We start from the raw sequence: 19,564 nt of genomic DNA, 5'->3' as shown, positions 1-19,564 counted from the left end.
ACTATTTGTATAAAGGAGCTATTTTGCACATATCCTCCAGTCTCTGCTTCTGAATAAACTCCACATAAGAGGAGAAATGTCCCTTTTTGGTTTCTCTAGAGTCCGGAAGCAGTGGGTGGAAGTGAAAGATAATGAGGCATCCAACAAGGGTTTCTTTTTTGTTATGTGAAGATGTGAGCAGATGCTAGTATGGAGTGCAAATACTACAGTAGGTCTGATGAGAGTCAAGTCTCAATATTTTCAAAGTTTCTTTAAACAAGAATCTTATTGTCCAATAAAAATGTGAATTCTGTGACACGACTCCAGTCAAAAGAAAGAAAGGAAACATCCCCATCACAGTGTTTGAGGTTAAGAAGAAACACACATTCACACATGGCCTAATCTCAATTTGGAATAAAAATCTTTATTTCTTTTAGATTCTGCTACAAATTGCAGTAGTTTATTAGCATGCATAGTTTCACACAGTTAAAACAAGTAAAATCACAACTCTTTCTTCTTCTTTTTTTAAACAGCATGCATATACCCTCACATCCATTCATGAACAGTCTACAAATAATTTAGCTGTCCCAACAACTAAAGCGCATTTCACGCAGTCGTTTTGAAAAGGTAATTCAGTGCATCAAATTTCTGAAAAATATTGCATCTACTTACCAAACTGGATTAGACTCACAAATAATGTTTGTAAACTTTCTTTGGCTTTTTATTTTACCATAAAGAAGCTTCCACTGCTTCCTTGGAAATAATAATGACGGTAAGGAAGCTGGTACACTACATGGACAAAAATATTGGACCGCCCATAGCTTCATCTTAACAAGACATATTAGACAATTCTCCAACGTAGTGGGGACCGTTTGGGTAAGGCCCCCTTTTTTTTGTTCCAGCATCAATGTACTCGAAGCAAGGTCCATAAAGGCATAGCTGGTGTGGGAGAACTTGCAGAGCTCTGACCTCAACCCCGACAAACACCTTTGGGTTGAAGTGGAATAGAGATCGCGACCAATCACACACAAAAAATGATTCTTCACCCTCATAAACACGAAACAATAATTTTGAGCAAAGTGCAACTGAACTATATAAAATCAAAGGTCAATTTATTCAAATAAGTCATTATTAAAGAAAATATATTTTGTATAATCTAAATATATGCCAATCAAGTGCATTTAATTCAATTAGATTCAGTTAAATTTATCATTTGACTTTGTAACACTGTAGCAAAATTAGACAGAGAACTTACCTATCACTTATAGTCAGCATTTCAAACAGAGTTAGAGTGGGAATTAAGAAATGGGATTTAGGTGTAGTGTATAGGTGGCCCAATAGCTTTGTCCGTGCAGTGTATTAAAAATAAGCGTGTGCCAGGAGGGAGTTCGAGAGTGAGGTTGGTCGTTTGACTGATTTTGAGGTATTAAAGGTAAAAGTGTAAATGTTGCACCAAGTGAGATTTTTTTTAACTTCACAAATATTTTGTTCACTCAGCAAAACTCACAAAGAAACTCAAAATTATCAAAGCTCGCTGATGATAATAAAAGCACTAACCCCATCTCTTTACCACCTATAATTTACCTCTTTGTTGATCCCACGCTTGCACAGTCAGGCGTGGATGATTTCTCAGTGTCAAAACATGTTTTGTGTATTCTGAATATACTCGCGGAAGTAATTCAGAAATAGCAAAACACAGCATATATATAAAAAGTAAGGCCTATCTTCAAGATTAGCAAGTTGCAGTTGAAAGAGTCCGTCAGTCTTATGCACAGTGGCAATGACACACACATAAATATATATGTATAGTCTATATATCACAGTAAAATAGGTATAATGTTATTAAAGTCATGAGAACTGTATCGGTGCTACATAACATATACCGAACAAATACTGGGTCACGATAGTCTCCAGTGACATAACACATGTACAGCACAAGGTGGAAAGAAACAACAGTATGCACAAAACACAAACACGCTGCTTGACAGGGGTCACGTAACATGTTTCTATATTGCCATTTGTATTTGTGCTTCAGATACGCTCGGCATTAAAAAAAGGAATGTGCTGTATGAGTTCGGGTGTTTGCTGGCATACTGCTGCTTCTTCTTAATTGCTACAATTATTAAAGTGTAATAGCATGTAGTTTGTAGGTGAGCAAAACAGCTTCACCCATTGAGTCAGGAGAAAAAAGCACATCAACATTAGAAATGTTGTCGTTAAAGGAAAATACGTTTGTAAAAACTACTTTGCAAAAGTCAGAAATGCAGCTATTGGTTTTGTTTATGCTCTTGGAAACAGCAGCAGCATATTATTCTTAACAGTGTTGCTCCCGACTGTAGTCGTCAGCATTTGTGCTTCAGCGTGGCAGTTTCAGGGCAGGGTTTGATATGTTTTCTTGTTTTGTTTTTTTTGCTGTCTTCTTCATTGACAGATTCAGAAGTTCAAGCTTCATCAGTATTCTGTGCTACTTGCACTTCTTTTCCTCCAAAACCCAACAGAGAATCCAGGCTGTCGTTTTAGCTCTCAGCCAGGAACTCACCGAGACATCATCCGCACAAATTCTGAAAATTAAACAAAGGAGAGATTATTCACACAGTGCAGGGACCTCCTGTGGTGGCCAAAACGGAGCAGAACTACGGTATGGTTGTTGGAGATACTGGAGCACAAGCTGACCTTGCTCAGTAGCAGCAGAATATGAGAAAGCCTGTATTTGCTTCAAAGTGCTGAATATATTTATATTGCTTCCAAAAAAAATGTCTTAATGATATCGCCAGAGATCGTGTGCTGCTAAATGAGCATGACTTGATCTCTAGGCCATGCATTAACTTGGGTATTATTACTGCCAATCTATCTCTGTCAACAAAGAAAATATGCAAGTTAAATAGTCAATGACACATCGGCTCATGAGTTTACGTAAGAGAAACTCGGTTTTTGCCCTTTATTTTGTACTGATGATGTCATGGGGCTAATAATATGTTAGTCTGAAGATAGTTGGGTAAATTTTGGGCTCAAACAAGATAATGATCACTGGATTTCACACAGCTATGTTTAGCATTTCTGTGCTTTTTAGCTCATTGTTTTGGCTACACAGACTAGCACTTTGATTTTTCTTCCTCTAAAAGCTGAATGAGAGGAACCCTTGAAGGTCTTTTTTTTTAACTGAGTGGTTTCTTGTATATTTCATGACCTTCTTTACAAGATATGTCTTTATTGATATATACTGAGGTGTCAAAACTGGTGTATACAGGTGATACCTTTAAACTTTATGGAATAACAAACTGCTGTGAGCCACTCTCACATCTCCAGTAGCATTGTTTCCAGATGCAGCAGGCAGCTGTTTTCAGTGGTAAAGCGCCAAATGCTAGCCACAACACTGAGATGATGGAGCGTTAAGCAACTAAACAGACAGTATTTGTTATGTCTCCAGATTTATTCCCTGATCTCCGTTTGGTTCTTACATGTAGTTATGGTTTAGGTTTTGATTTTTCATTTATTTTAAAGTGTGATAAGCCTCCAGCTTTTTGTTATTTGTGGAGTTATTAGTCAGGTATGCACGTTCTGTGTGTCCGTGTTTTACTGTGGCTGTTGCCCAGCTCCGTGATTAGCCTTGTGTATATAAATAGTCCTGTGTCCCCTTTCCTTTGCCGAGTTGTGTGTTATCACATGGTATTTATTTTTTCTTGCGTTTCGACTTGTTTGGCACTTTGCAACAGCCAAAATAAGTCCTTGTTTATTAGAGTTCTGCCTCTCTGAGCTTTGTGTTTGTGTCCAGTACACGTCACATTTACCCTTGATATCAGTTTGCTGTGCTATATTAAAAGCTTTAAAAAAAGCTATAAAGTTCCCAGTAAAAGACAAAAAAATCAATTAAAGTTTAATAAAGATATCAAAAAGCAAAACTACACATCAGGTTGAATCAGTCTGCAGGTGTTACCAGGGCTTATAAAAGTCATAATCGCTGATCCACTTGCATGCACACGATATTAAATAAGTACTGGATACATACTAATACTACAGGATCCTAAAACAGAGCTGAACTTGAGGTTTCAAGTAGATCTGAGTAGACCCCAATTCATACCGTCTATGAGAGCAATTTCTAAACCTCATTTCTTTTTCTACCCAATTATATTTGCTTCCATATCTATTTTTAGCTTTAAAACAATTACCGAGGCACTCGAGCGCATAACCAAGTGCTGAGTATTCATATTTATTCTCTCGTCAGCCTCATTAGCAACCTGATGGTTCTCTCCTGCCTCACATCTTCTTGTACGTTCTTTTCTGATCTTCACCCAAAAACCTGAAATTATGTATCTCTAAGTTTAGTAACACTGCTGAGAACAGCAAAACAGCCTTAAATTTTCATCCCCGGCATCCTGCTGTATACATCTTTCTCTCTGTGGGTAATCTATGAGGTGACATAAACCTTTGGCAAGGAGATTATCTGAGACAGACCTACTGCTTCATCCCCTCACCTCACTCTCAGCATGGTATTGGTATATAAGGCAGACACATAGTGGGATTTTGCTTATATGTGAAATAGCTGTGTGCGTGTGTGTTTCAGAGATAGACTGAAGGTTGAGAGAGAAGGACAAAAGCAGAAAAAAAGGTTATACTGTGTTCCCAGACATACTTCACAGTATTTTCTACCTTCAAAGTCTACACGTCCATCTCCGTTGATGTCAATGTCTCGCAGTATTTCCTCCAGTTCTCTGTGTCCAACCTAGAAAAGTCAGGTTGGTGTGATAGTGTGAGCTTCTGTGGCACAAAGGTTTAAAAGCAGACAGGCTGGACAGTGATGGATGGAAAGCTACAGGCACGAGAGCAGCTCTGTACCTGCTGTCCCAGAAGTTTTTTCATGGCCTCTCTGAGTTCTGCAGTGCTAATCTCGCCGTCACCATTAGTATCGAACTGAAAATGGGAAATAAACACATTACTAAAAACAAAAAATATTTATTGGTATTAAATGAAAATATAGCATTGAAAAAAAATCCCGCCTTTCCTTACCTCTTTGAAGGCATCCCTCAGCTCCTTCACCCCTATCATGTCTGCTGTTTCAGCCAGAAGTTTGGGCCCCATGAGTTCAACAAAGTCTTCAAAGTCAACATGTCCTCCCACTGACGGATAAAATGTCAGCTTTTATGAGCAAAAACTGGCAGAATTTTGTTTTCTTCATTTCAACATTATCATATGAATAGTAATGGTGAAGAGTAAACTCTAATTTTAAAGGGTCAGTTTACCCCAAAATCCTGGCAGCTAGCACTATTTATCAATCTTCAATGTTCTGATTGGCCGTAAAGCTGCTTATTTTACCTTTAATATAGCGGTATTAGATGGCAATATGTAGTGATGACCAGAGACCAAGGAAGTGGGAATTTCATGAGTTAAAATGTCCTGATTCTTTTTGTGAAGAACACTAGGATGTCAAATGGCAACCTTTTAAACTTCCAAATAAAGGTTTGGGTAATCCGGTTGTGGCTGTGCAAATCTTGTAGCCAGAACACACAAGCTGAGTGTCACGTTCAGTTTGCATCCACCATAAGGTAAGTGCATTTGGTTCCTTTACATAAAAGAGAAGACTGATATCTCTACAGCCAATCTCTCCAAAACTGGGCGGCTCTTATCAGAACAATCTAGATGGATAAGCAGCGCTACAGGATAAAAGAAGTGAATGCATATTAGGGAGAAATCTCTCTTTCAATTTTTATGCATATTTGGCAATGAATCAAGCACACAGGCACACTTCTAACTTACAGTTCATGTTGATCTGCTGGCTCAGTTCTATTAGCTCCATCTCTGTTGGCATGTATCCCATAGTTCTCATGCAGTTCCCCAGGTCTTTACAGCCAATGAACCCATCTTTGTCTTTGTCAAACTCCTTGAAGGCCTCGCGCAGCTCTGAGACCAAATGAAATTAAGTGTAAATGTGACAAAGATGTGTTGAAAACTACTTCATAATACTGTAAAATTCACTCTTTATTTTTTACTAACAACATAGCATACCATCCATTTCTTCTGGCCTCAGCTCTCGATCCTGTGGAGGATCATATTGCAAGTTAGTACCCAAACACTGCTGATATCTTAAAAAATCAGGCCAATTCCCAGCATACAAAATGACACTGTAAAAAAGTAAATTGGCAACCACAGTGCCACAGAGTGCCACGAGCTTTCAGTTTTCACTCCAGCTATAGAGAGAAAGAAATTATTAGTGGGATCACACAGTTAATAAAACATTGAGTCTTCTATTTATAATTAGGCAGTGGGATCAAAGTGAAATACCAGAAACAAAATGTATGGCCTTTGTTGCAGCAGAAGAGAATCAGAACCATTTACTGTGTCTTTAGAACGAATGTGTGCGCAATGAGTGAAAATTGTTAGTATTTAGGGTAAATACAGAGACTAAAGGAAGATGTTAATACAAAATAATATGTGTCAGTCCATTGAATTAGAATAACTAGTCTCGACCACTGTATCCTTTAAGAAGTCCCATATGAGAGCTCATCATCAGAAGAGTCGTCCGCACTGAGGATTTCAGCATTGCTCCTGGCTTTAATAACAAGACCTTGAGTCGTGTTGTCAGCTGCTGGGAATAGATGAAGAGAAATAATCACCATGTGAGTAGCATTTCTGCCGCTGCCATAACCTGTCCTAATAATCCTCCATCCAGCTACAAAATGCATCCATCCTCATGCATAACAGATGCTCACATGCCCTTTCAGCATTCAACTTAAATTATCCAACAAAAAAAACCCATCTTCTAAGCCCGACCACTCTTCAATACATGCAGGAAGTGCTGACATTACAGTAGAAGGTGATTGCTACACACATGGGATTTGGTTGTTGTGCATGTACTGCATTGTGTGCTATAATCTCTCTTGGCATGCATGCACATGATATTTTCTGGACTTACGTACAGCCTGCCGGCTCTCAGCGAAGCCCTTGCGTAGAAAGATGCATGCAGGCCCCAGTATGTTGTGCATGTTGGCTCCATTCTGGGCCAGGGCTACTAGTGGCTCAAGATAGGCCCCCCCAGATCCCCCCTCCTCACAGGATTGCACTGCTTTGTAGTTCTTCTTCTGGTCCTGAAGAAGCATCCGGTGGGTAGCCGGATATGGATGAAGAGGCAAAGACAGGGGTAGAGAGTGTGACTCAGTTTGTTGAGGTATTGTTTCAACAAGGAGCCAACATGGAGATGGGAAGGAGGGAGGGTTCAGAGGAGGATCATAGATGACAGACATATGTCTGTCAGTCATTGGAAAGTGTGGAGTCAGGTGAGTCATGACAGAGGAAAGGATCTCAGTGACAGATAAGTGGGTGTAAAATATAGTGACAGAGCAACTGATGCCATCTACGTATAAATCCATCCAGCAAAAACCATCCTGCACAGCAGAACACTGCAGAGCAGGATGCAGGCCTCTTTTCATGTCACAAAGCAATAGCCTAATGTAAATAGTGCCTATCATTTTTTAATGGTCCTCACAGGTTATTGTGATCATTTTGATTCATTACACAATGTGGTTTGACTTGAGTAGCTTTGGCCATTGTTTCCAGTGATTACGATAACACTGCACTCACCACAATTGCTGAGATGTGGGGAAACAACAAGTCCAACTCCACACACTGGTCACACTTAACTCTGATATCAGTTTTTTTGCTCTACAGGGATGAATTGTAATAATAATAATAATAGTAGTAGAAAGCAGTTGCATGATTGCTCCCCAGATCTTATCACAGAAAATGGAGGGTGCAATATTATCTAAGCAATGGCCAGAACTAACAAAATAAGACCCAAGCTCTACTAAAATCAAAGAATTTCTTAATATTTTTTTTCTACAAGAGTGCTTGTGCTTTGGACTGACACAATTTATTTTTAGATTGCAAATCTGTAAGCAGTAGTACGGTTTTCTTTTAGTTCAGCACGAGGTCAAATAAGGGCATTTAGAGTGTTATAGTGAGTCCATGCAAGTCAGCTACAGCACTATTGCTGGGATTGTTACTTAAAATGACCCAGAAGTGGCTAGTTTTCTGTTTTTTTGTTTTGTTTTTGGGGGGGTTGTGCACATTATAAAACAGTTTTCCTGAAGGTGATGCTGACGTTCAGCCAGCCATTTAATTATAATCACCAATTAGCCAATCAACCAGGGGGCGAATGTTGTTCTCTCACATCAGTCATTGTGATTACCGAGAGGGCTACAAGTTAATTAAAACAGTTTTTCTAAGCCAAATAAGGTCCAGAAGGTCCAGCTGCAGACCAACACAGCTCAGATTGCTATTTAAAAAACAGAGTCTAATGTGCATTTTGGTCAAGATGAGATTAACTAATTTTAATGCACCAATATCTCTTATAAAACATGTCACATTGATCTAGTTTTGAATTACTGCACTTTAACATCCAACTCAATGCAGGAATTTAAAGCTAAAAGGTAGAGAAGTAGACGTTATATCACAACGAGTTACCATCGGACCATTTTGCTGTTGTTTGAAATCTTTCTGACATGAATTTGTACAACGTTCAGATGCTTTATACTGTCAGCACAAGACATCTGCATGCATATGCAATGAAAAATTAATATGCATGCTTGTGCAATATGCACAAACACACACTATTATGCGCTCTACAAATGACCTTCACACTCCATCTGTTACCATGCCAGTCGTCCTGCCAGTTCGTGCATTCCTACAGTTTTCACCACAGGAGCGGATGCCCACTGGGTAATCTGACCAAGTGATGCATGGAGCGGGGCTGTCTGTGGCTATATCGTGCCAGAAAAGTACTATGAACACATGCGCTAGCTTTTATATAACTAAAAAAGAAAATACACGTACACACGCACACACACGCACATACAAGACCAAAGAAAAATCTGAGAGGTTGTCAAAGAAACGCTGAAGTCAAGCAAGAACTTCTTCAGCACTCCAACCAATTTTTGCACAGATGGCATCAACAGTTGCTTGTCATATTGTTCTTCCTCAAGGATGTGCAGCTGGCGCAATAAAGGAAATTCTATTCGTGGGTCTGTCTCCCTGCTACACTGACGGTCTATTCAAGCATACGCTGATACGTGAAAGATGTAATCCAAAATTAGATGTATTAATAAGCCCAAAGACTCTGAGCCAGTGAAAACAGCACACCTGTTTGCAACATTTCCACTGCCTGATCGCATCCTGCAGGTGCTGTTCAACAAGGTAGCATCTTCACCTGGCTGATAAGGTGGTGTGCAGCCTGACTGACCTTAAGTGATGTGATCCTAATTCACAGATGCAGTCGACAGGTCAACCGAGAGGACTGACCAGCCCCTTGAACCTCTATGTGAATACATGCACTGATAAGGAAAGAGAAATCTTTCTGAAGTCCTTAAAAATGTCAACGTGTAAATGCAGACTGAGTTTTAAAGATCAAAACTAAAAGCTCCTGACTTGGCTAAAAGTACATAAGAGACGAGCTTTAATCTTAAATTATTCTGCTGTTATTCTCCACACAGCCTGAATGTAAAATATCTAACAGTACGCCAGCTCAGTCAGTGCAGATCCAGTCAACTAGCCATCGGTCAGGTTGGGGACAAACCATTAGAAAAACATGCACCAGGAAGGAGGAGATTCAAGGAGAATGAAAAACCTCAAAGCGGACCTTACCTTCTTGGTGAAAATTTTAAGCGACTTTACAGAGTTGCCCATTGCAAAAACAAACAAACCAAAAAAAAAAAAAAAATCTTCCTGTCTTATGTTTTCTCTCTAACTGTGGCTGTGTTAGTGAGCCTGCATGTAAGTGCACGTGTATGCATGTGTGTTTGCAAGTGTTTCCAGGCATGCATGGGAATAAGAGTGATTAGAAAGCGAAAGAGGGTTCAGTGGGTCATTGACTAATAAAGGAAGACATTTGGGAGAAGGCAGGGAGAAGAGCAGGGATATAATAGGAGGTACGAGGGGAATAGGACGGAGAGGAGTGTGCAGGGAGGACCTGGAGGCAAGGACACTGGAACGAGGGGGAGGGACACTGAGACAAAGGGAGGGAAATATGTAAACAAGAATGACGGACAGGTCAGAAAAAACACAAAGATGCGCGAAAGAGAGGAAGCATGCATGTAATCAGCTCGAGATGCAAATGCCAGAAGTAGAAAAGAAAGACTGCTTATTCATTCTATCCTCTCTCCTACTGTGTCTTCCCTCCCTCTACCCTTTCTCTCTTCTCTCTCTGTCTCTGTTATCTCTCTCCCTCTCTCTCTCTTCTCTCTCTGTCCGTCAGTCTGTCTCATGCTCTTTTCCCCCTCAATTGCTCCCCCAAGTCCTGCTCACCCCACAGTTCTAAACCATCTATACGAATGTGACAGAAGAAGCTCGTTCGGACAAGCATATTACCTTCCCCTGAGCAAGATGCTGGAGACACTAATCCAAACATGCACACACGCACATGCACACACAGACACATCTCTCTCTCTCCCTCTCTCTCTCTCTCACTCGTACACACGCTCGATTAGACACTCTTGGATGTGGGGCTGTGGAGCTAAAAATATAACACACGCTCTCTCTTCCCCCCTATTCCCACCACTCTACCCCCAGCATCCATCCCTGCTCTCTCTCCCTCTCCCTGTATGTGTCGACCACACACATACACACAAAGACGTAGAAGCATCACAAAGTCACGTTAAGCTTGAAGGGCTCGGATTCAGATCAAAGCTAAAATGTGCAAGAAATGACACATGGATTCTGAACCACCACGCTGGAGGATTCAAATCAGTGTGTGCAAATGCAAACACACACAGACGGAAAATAAATGCTCTCTCTCAGCCTCACACACACACACACACACACACACACACACACACACACACACACACACACAAGCATACATTTGTTGTCAGGCACAATGACCAAAAATGTGGCTTTCTAAAAATGAAGCCTCTGTAAAAACAGTAGTGAAAAGGATAATGCATGCAAATGCAAATGTGGGCTAATTGACTGATCAACACTTTGTCCTACTAGGCTTCACATTTAAAGTAAATGCTGTACCTTTTATTCCAGGGTGCAATAAAAACTTAACAAACAAAAATATGAGCTTAAAGTTAATTCACTCATTTCATTTTGTCTCACTATATGTGTTTCCATACCATTTTGCATTTACTCGTTAGTTATTATTGACCTCTGGTTCTCTTCCACAGTGTTTCTTTTGTCCCGTCTTCCTCCCCTCACCCCTAACAGCTCACGGGAGATGGCCGCCCCTCCCTGAGCCTGGTTCTGCCGGAGGTGTCTACCTCTTAAAAGGGAGTTATTCCTTCCCACTGTCACCAAGTGCTTAGGGGGGCCATCTAATTGTTAGTGTGTCCTCTATTTTTTGTAGCATCTTTACCTTAAAATATAAAGTGCCTTAAAGGGACTATTGTTGTGATTTGGTGATACATACTGTACATATATTGCATGACTTTAAAATGCACAGCGTGTTTATTGCAGGAGTTTTAAGTGAGAATTCAGACATGTTCTTATTGACATGTCCCTCTTAAGTAAAAGCCCTTCCCTCTGAGGCATATTTTAAGGTATGTAAACAAGTTCTGCCTTAAACATTTATTATTTATGACCAGTTTGGGTTTTTTGCATATGATAAAATGAATGATTATTTCTTACAACCAAGCTGTTGTTTGATAGAAAATCTAATTATGTTGGTAATGTTTAAAAAGAAAACTGAGGAGAAGCTTTTAGGATTTTGGTAGTCGTCATTTTATGCAGGAAAAGTTCTTCTTTCTGTCATAAACATCCACCTAGTGGTAACTTAACAGTCGGTTGCTGCGGCACTGACGTGCATCAATATTTCCCCCTCCTGTCCGACCTTGTCTATTCACTGATGTTCTAATAAACACATTCACGCCCAAGTTGCTTCACATCTATCTCCCATTCAATATCTGAGCGGCTCCTCTGCGTTGTTCCTTGGGTGATTCATCCAGCCTCTCACCACAGGCTCATTGTGAACTTCAGAACACATCAGACGTCAGACACAGGAGCCGTCAGCTCTTATAATGTCACACCATAGTGTGCACGGGCATGAGATCCATCCCTCTCTCTCTCTTTTTGCTGTATCCTTTCCCTTTTCCATCATACTCACTCTCGGATACTTTACCCACTAAGAAGCATGTCATTTACTTTCGTTGATATTAGTATCAGATGGTTATGGGGTGACCATTTCTCAAGAGTCTACATACGCGCACAAGGCAGGAATCTAAATCAAACAGGAATATTAATCGTTTCCTTTGCGATTTATTTGAGATTTGAGGTCAAACATAATCCTGTTTCATCCATCCTCGGCCATCAGCTGTGTTAAATGAGCTGAGAGAAGTAGGAGGGTGAGGGAGGGGACTGATGCAATAATAAGCTCACATGAGTTCACCAGCCGTTGTCCTCTAAAGCCACCGAGTTAATATTACACAAACAAGGAGACTGTGACCACAGAATTCATGTGGTTTGTTTGTGAGTTCGTCATCAAAGGACATCCGAGCGGTGAAAAGACACGCAGTGCGCACTTGCGTCATCTTCTTGTGTTTGGGTTGAGACGTCACAGTTTTTATCCTGCAGCTGATTCATTCATTGGAGTCAGATTATAGTCAGTATTTAAGTATTTTTCTTTCAAACATCTGCTTTTATGTGAGAGGAGTTAAACATCCAGTGTGTCAGCAGGGGAAAAATATTCATGTGTCTTTTTATTGCATGTCAGTTATTGCTGATTTTTTTTTTCTCTCCCTCTGAGTCATTTATCCCTTCTAGTCTGTCTCGCAGTCTCTCACACTGATTTTCCCTTTCAGCCTCAGGTCTGCATCAATATTTAGCATCATCACATGGGCACACATGCACTCACACACACACACACTTCATAATGTAGCATGTGCATGTGTGTGCACGGGCCTCTAATCCTCATCTCAAAAAAGGGGTTTACCTCCTTCTTGGAGATATAAATATACCTACCATATGTCTAAAAATAGCTTTGTATGTTCTAGATATGTTCTTCTTATTTTCACCCTGATCTTTCTCCTCATATTACTCATTTGTGCTCCCCCCCCCCCTGTAGGCACTCTCCTTTTATCCCCTCTCAAACGTCACTATGACCCAGGTCAAAAAAGGAAAAAGGAAAAAGGAAAGGAAGAGAAGGAAACATCAGTGCGTGCGAGTACAAGACGAGTAACAGGAAGTGGACTTAATCTGTGTTTTAAGACCTTTTCCTTAGATTGTCTTTTCAGGTGGGAGCGAGGAAGTGAGAGGTGATGAGCGTTTGCTGGTATAACAATCATCAGGTCTGCCAGTAAAGGCGCTCACTATTCCTATTTTACATCCTTTGTCCCCCTCATTTATGCGATTCCTCCCCGCTCCCTTCACTTTCTTTCCCGGCCCTTTCGCTTCTCCTGGCTCCCTGATGTGACATTCTCCCCCCACTCCACCCTCTCTATCCCTCACCTGCACACTGGCAGCTCAAAAACCTTGGTACAAATGATACTTGCTCCCTCTGCTGGTCAATGCACATCCTTCAACTATTATTTTAGAAAAAAAATAAGAGATTTCTCTTCATAATAATTTCTCATCACACATCTTTCAATAACAGTTCTCTACTACATTTCCACATTTCCTGCGAGAGTGTGCAGAACAAGGTCACAAAAACCGAGAGCTGTAGTTGGGCTTTTAAAATAGAAACAAATTTTCTACTGGGACGTAAAAGTGCTCTGTCCTCGATCAAGGTGTCCTTTTAAACCCGAATGGTTCAAAGGCCAGAATGTGCTGGGATAATGGGAGCTAATTACGGTGCATGGATGCTCTAAGGATAGAAAATTTGAGTGAATCACAGTGCCACAATCTCCCTATAACAAACAATCGGCAAAATGCAAGCGGCAAAACACATTTGTCCTTATTCTAACCCCCACACTTGCCTCTGTGGTCATCGTGAGTCATCATGATTCACGTATTAAAATGTGAATTTTAAGATGACGGCTTGAAAAAACATTCACCGTCTTTCTCAATCAGGAAGCGCACTTGCAGAAGCCTGAATATTTTTGCCAAGACAAAACAAAAAGTAATAAAAAGAGGAAAAAAACACCCTGCCCTCCTCCAGTCTCTCATAATCAGGTCTTGTTGGGCTATTTTTAGCCTTCTCTACATGCAGCGAGTGTGTTCTGTTAGGATTGTGTGCAGATCTTGATGTTACATAAGAAAATATGAAAAGAAAGAGTTTGCAGGGAGTTTAATGCCTCATTGCTGGACCCGGTGTCAAGCTGCCACATCCCGATTTAAGAAGTACTAAAGGGCATACTATGACGATTGTGTTGTCAAATAAATGAAACAGCTTAGGTAAGACGCTGAGCAGGTGCAAAAGAAGAAATAAATAAATAAGAAAGCATGCCTGCATAAGCCTTCTCAGCTTTCTTCACTTTTTGTCCTCACACATGCATCATTCGCTTGCTGGCTCCCTCACACAAACACTGATGCACACAGACTCACAACTAGCTCGCGTCCACTCACAAATTCATTTTAGCTTTTGACGGCCGTGTTTGGTATGACTGAACTTCCGGGCGATATCACAAAACAAAGCACTTTGAGAATTTGATTATTTTCATCCAAAATCAGAATTAATTACAGTAGGTTTGCTGGTTTGGTAAGCCTGCATTTTCAAATTACATTTGTATAACTTTTTATACTTTTTCTAGCTTTCACAAATGTAATTCTTCCTCACTGTTCCCCTGAATCAAAAATCTGAATTTTTCCCATGTGGGATCTAGGCAGAAAATATCAGATCTCCTTATTCTATGCACATCAGCAGCTCTGGAGACTTTATATAGCACACCGCTGGATGGATTTTGCCTCACTGGAACCCCTAAGACTGATTGAAGCTCTGGCCTGGATTGAGGAGTTATTTCTAGAACACATTAGCACACTGAGAGGTAATTGTCTCCTCTTTAGCTTTTTATCATCCAAAGATGATGAAGAAGGATTTTAAGTGAAATGAGAAAAAAAAAGATGGGGTGGAGGGGGTTGAAAAATCTCATGTGCAGCTTCCTGATCTGTCTGAGTAACAGGAGGAATTTGGCACCCTTTGTAGAAAACTAGTTTATTTGGAAGTGAACAGGTGGTGAAGTGATGCAGCCTGCATTTGTCACTCACCACGTTATTGGCAAATGTTACGAATGATATCTCTACAAACGCTTCACTTACCGTTGTGTGTGTGCGTGAGACACACGGGCTCTCATCACTGAAACATTTTCCACACAGGGGGGTAAGCTGATCCCCCTGCTGTCACTCAGGTGACAGCAACAATGAAAGTGACTGCATTCATATCGGGATGCATGAAAGACTACAGAGAGCGTGAAAGTAATGGATACCCAAAACAAACAGGAGCCAGATTCGGACTGAAAAGATGCATTCATTTTTAATCTGCCCAGAACGGGTGACACCCTGTCAGTCCAGCCTCACCTTCATCTCACCTGTGAAACCTGCTGCTGAATTTCAGCAGCTCTTATGAAAAGCATGTATGCTGCAGTTAATGGACCAAACCTTTGCAGCAACGAACAGGAACCCACAAGTAAAAAGCTGAATATCTAATGAGCAATATTTATTTTATTCATTTAGGATTGTTTTATTTATGTCCTTTTATACTGAAAGATCTGCTTTGACCCTGAATTGGATAAGAAAAAGACAATGGATGGATGGATGGATGGATGGATGGATGGATGGATGGATGGATGGATGGATGGATGGACTTTCAAAACATTTTCTTTTTTATCTGTGAATGGAGATGGTCTGAATGTGATGTCCACACAGAACATGAAGATCCAGTAGTGCAATCCAGTAAGGACCTCAAAGTGAGCAAGCCGCATCACTTTGTAAATAGACGCAATTTTGATCTTTGTGGGGGAATAACAACGTTTTTCTCTTTAGTGCAAATAATTAAAAAAAAAACAAAAAAAAAAAAACGAGTGTTCCAGTTTCTTCTGGTTAATGAGTCTGCTTTTTTTTTTTATTCATGCTGCTACTGAGCAGTAATACAGCTTGATATTTTGCCCTTTGCATTATGCTACAACAAAACTCTGCAGACTTAATGTCGAAACAAGACATTGTTTAATTTAACTTAAAAAGATTTAGAAAACTTAAAGAAGGTCAATCTATAAATTAATTATGACATTCAATTTTTCCCACTTTGATCAACTTTCGAACACTTTCGAAGTTTAAATGTTCTCCCCTCCCCACAAACCTCCTTACCTGCCCAAAAACTGATTTCACTATTGGATGAAGACTGGAGTCATACTCAGAGGATGCTGCGTTTAGTCTTTTGGTTTTGCGGCTGGCCGCTGGCCGGACAGGTGCGCTTGTCGCAGGTGGGTCTGAGCTGAGGCTGGGTGATGACCCGGTGACGACTCTCTCGCTGGACTCGAAGAAGAAAGCTGCATCGTCCTGGTGTTTTGGATAAGATGGGGTTGGTGAGGTTCTCCTGTCGTGTCTGGATCCGACCTGCGGATGCACAGCGGGAGGCACCTCACCTCGAGTGGAGTCGTGGTGGTGATGATGATGATGATGATGATGATGATGAGACTGTTTGGATCTCGAGGACCCGATGTGCTGTTTCTGATGCCTGTTCATCCTGTGCCCCACATCCTCCTGAGTGTATTCTTCATCATCTTCATCATCAGCCAGGGTGGTCGGCTGCCGGTGAGTATGACTTTTCGGCGTCCGATGATGGTCACTTAAATGTCGAGAGTCGGCATGTCTTGGTTGGCAGAGAGGTCTCCGCACACTGGTCTCGCAGTCTTCCCTCCAGACCGCGTCCTCGCTGCCTCCAGCTCCGGCGGGATGATTGTGGTGAGAGCGCTGGCTCCTGTGACCGTGGGGACCGCGATCCCCGTGGGCAGACCTGCGGTGGGGCCCCGATGTTCTAAGAAGAGAGGTGGTCGACTCGCTTTTGGGAAGAGATGAGCTCATCGTCCGCGCTCGTTTGACAGGCGAAGTGAAGCTGAGGAAGGATGAAGGTCAAGCAAAGGAAAAGAAGGCAGTCCTCCGCCACGTGCAGGTGTTCAGCCTCAGACGGTGGGACCCCGCTCTTTAATCCACATCCACGCGCTCGATCAACACTTGACAGAGCGCAGAGAGGAAGTTGGAGCACCTGAGCGAGAGAGTGGCAGCAGAAAAATGTAGAAGTTGAGCTCTGTCAGCTAGCCGGTCAGTCACGGGGGCTCCGCTAAGTTTGGATGACAGCACTGTGTTGCGCTGCCGCGTGTCACATGCGGCAGCAAGTTCACTCCGCTCCACGTAACTACACATAATTTCACACGTAATGAGCAGCTCGATTAATTTTGCCCCCCCCCCCCCCCCCCTTTTTTTTTATTTTTTATTTTATTTTTAACGAGCAGTCGCTTGGACGTTTCTGCTCACGTTCATGTTTTACATACAGTGGATGATGTATCAAAATCACAAACATCGACAGAGAAATGGTATTAGACCAGACAGCAGTCAGGACTAACAAGTGGCTTCAGTGACATTAACGCGAGTGGACGGTGGTCATTGTTTTCAAGGACGGGCAAGGTAGATCCCCTGTGTCCTGCAAATCTGGAACTTTTATCAAACACTTCACGAGTTAGAAGGACTTTTAAGTTGGAATTAACGCTGATCACCCTTGAGATATACAACACAAAGCAACAGTAAAACATGATGTCACAAAAGGTCAAATAAAATGACAGCTTTGGGGGGGAAATACTTTAAGTGATTCTTAAATGATTTTTTCTCCAATCCTTCAAATCAATTTGCAGATTTAGGAAAAGACTGGTTAAATCTCTACTATCTCGCTATAAAAAATAATACACCGAAAGGGTGTTAACTTGGGATTTTCTCTTTTTTTTCACTAACATTTTATGTATGTTTTATAATGTGAATTATCTATAGGCTGCACATGTGTAGGGGAGATAAATATGCATATGCAGTGAATCAATTTTCATCGCTTGCTAACAACAAACAAACAAACAATATGCTTGCATAATCTGGGTGTGATGGTGTCAACAGCATAATGGAAAATCTGACTGTGGGTTACTCAAAATAGTAACAGCAAAGTTCAAATGAAAAAAATGGTGAAAACAAAAATAATTAATTAAATAAATAAATAAAATTAAAAGCACATAAGAGCGTCAGTCTTGCCCCATCTGCACATCCAGGGTCATAATTCTCACAGCAGATGTCTGGGGATGCAGGGCAAAAGTAATGATGTTAATATATGCAGCCAATTAGACACTCGGGCTCTCACGAACTGTGCTCACAGAGCAAAGCTGAGATTTTGCCCTACTCTCTCAGGGGAATTTTTGTTCTACAACATCTGTGTCCCTGTCTCCACAGCTCTAGGGAGAAGCAAAGTGTCTTCACTCTGCTGCAACCATCCCCCCGACACACACACACTTCAATATGGGCTCGCTTTAACTCCTCTGATACCTTTTCGTTTCAACTGTGCATCTCAGCAAGCGTGGGTCGATGTCACCGTGTGCTGAGCCATTATTGTATCGTTCTGTAAAAATCAGCAGCATCTTTAGTCTAGTGAGATGACACTCTGAAGTATGAGCTTAGCTTTTAGAAACATTTCTATCAGAGCATTTCTGGAAGAGGTGTGAATCATGTTGCTTTCATCTTACCCCCTCCTGCTCTTTTTTGCTCTCCCCTTCTGTAGACACTGAGCTGCAGCAGGGGACATTCAGGCCTCAGGCTGCAATATGGCCCATTTATTGTACAAAACAGGAGGGCAAGATGTGCAGCACAAAAACAAAAATAAACACATATTGCAACAGAGACAACACCACAAATAAAAAATAATTTTTTTTAAGTACATCGATGAAGTTATATAAAAGCAAAATTACGTGTTTTTTAGACTTTTTGAGGGCACGTCACTTTCTATTTTTACATACCCCCCCCAACCCAACCCAGTGGAGTCCAGCATCAACTCTCACAGGGGTTAGATGACCAAACTTTCATGGCAAGTGCTGCAGTGCACACAGCTGCGGCCCTGTGTTCATAAACTGCAAATTCATAATAATATATATTCACAATATTCTAATATTCATAATATTCTATCATTTTCTGGTGGAAGTACATCAGTGTAGCACTCTTTTGCAAAATAAATCTCATTTTAAGGCTAATTTTTTGGCTTATTATGGAGCTTTATAGTTAAATTAAATGAACATTAAGATTGAGATGCACAGTGCAGTCAAAAAGTATTTTTCCCATGTTCTTTGTTTTCACATATTAAAAAGCTATCCCAAAAGCAAGAACTGCAATCAAGTGTTTGTGATGACTGGTGAATAGTCGTTCATGTGACTGTGGAGGAAATTTGGATCACTCTTCTTTGCTGTTTTAATTCAGGCACATTGGAGGGTTTTTGACATGAATGGCCGGTTTAAGATCATTCCAAAGCATCTCAATTGGATTTAAGTCTGCAGTTTGACTAGGCCGCTCCAAAATCTTCATTTTGTTATTTTAGCTTTCTTTTTAAAGAGGCAGACTTGCTTGCATGTTTTTGCTCATTTTCTTGCTGCATAACTCAAGTGTGCTTGAGCTTCAGGGTATGAATGATGGCCGAACATCCTCCTTCATGATT

The 19,564-nt window shown here is 41.0% G+C and overlaps 1 protein-coding gene across 4 annotated transcripts; it reads right to left on the bottom strand.

Moving 5' to 3' along the window:
• Positions 1-687: 687 nt before the first annotated feature.
• Positions 688-17,242, bottom strand: cabp1b (calcium binding protein 1b). 4 transcript variants are annotated; one of them, XM_026173916.1, is made up of 8 exons: positions 16,198-17,242; positions 6,891-7,058; positions 5,980-6,010; positions 5,731-5,874; positions 4,984-5,093; positions 4,813-4,887; positions 4,627-4,699; positions 688-2,540 (listed from the first exon to the last, which is right to left on the bottom strand). In XM_026173916.1, the coding sequence occupies exons 1-8, from the start codon at positions 16,912-16,914 to the stop codon at positions 2,515-2,517; spliced, it is 1,344 nt and encodes a 447-aa protein (XP_026029701.1). In that variant the 5' UTR covers positions 16,915-17,242; the 3' UTR covers positions 688-2,514. The 4 variants fall into 4 exon arrangements, with proteins under 4 accessions (XP_026029701.1, XP_026029704.1, XP_026029703.1 ...); XM_026173919.1 differs by lacking the exon at positions 16,198-17,242 and adding an exon at positions 10,333-10,516 and having other exon boundaries at positions 6,887-7,058; XM_026173918.1 differs by lacking the exon at positions 16,198-17,242 and adding an exon at positions 9,610-10,326.
• Between the last annotated feature and the right edge of the window lie 2,322 nt (positions 17,243-19,564).

The sequence above is a fragment of the Astatotilapia calliptera genome, chromosome 7, assembly GCF_900246225.1.
Source record: "Astatotilapia calliptera chromosome 7, fAstCal1.2, whole genome shotgun sequence".
Taxonomy (NCBI): Eukaryota; Metazoa; Chordata; class Actinopteri; order Cichliformes; family Cichlidae; genus Astatotilapia; species Astatotilapia calliptera.
Note: the sequence above shows the minus strand (reverse complement) of the source record. Positions and strands in the feature narration are given on the sequence as shown.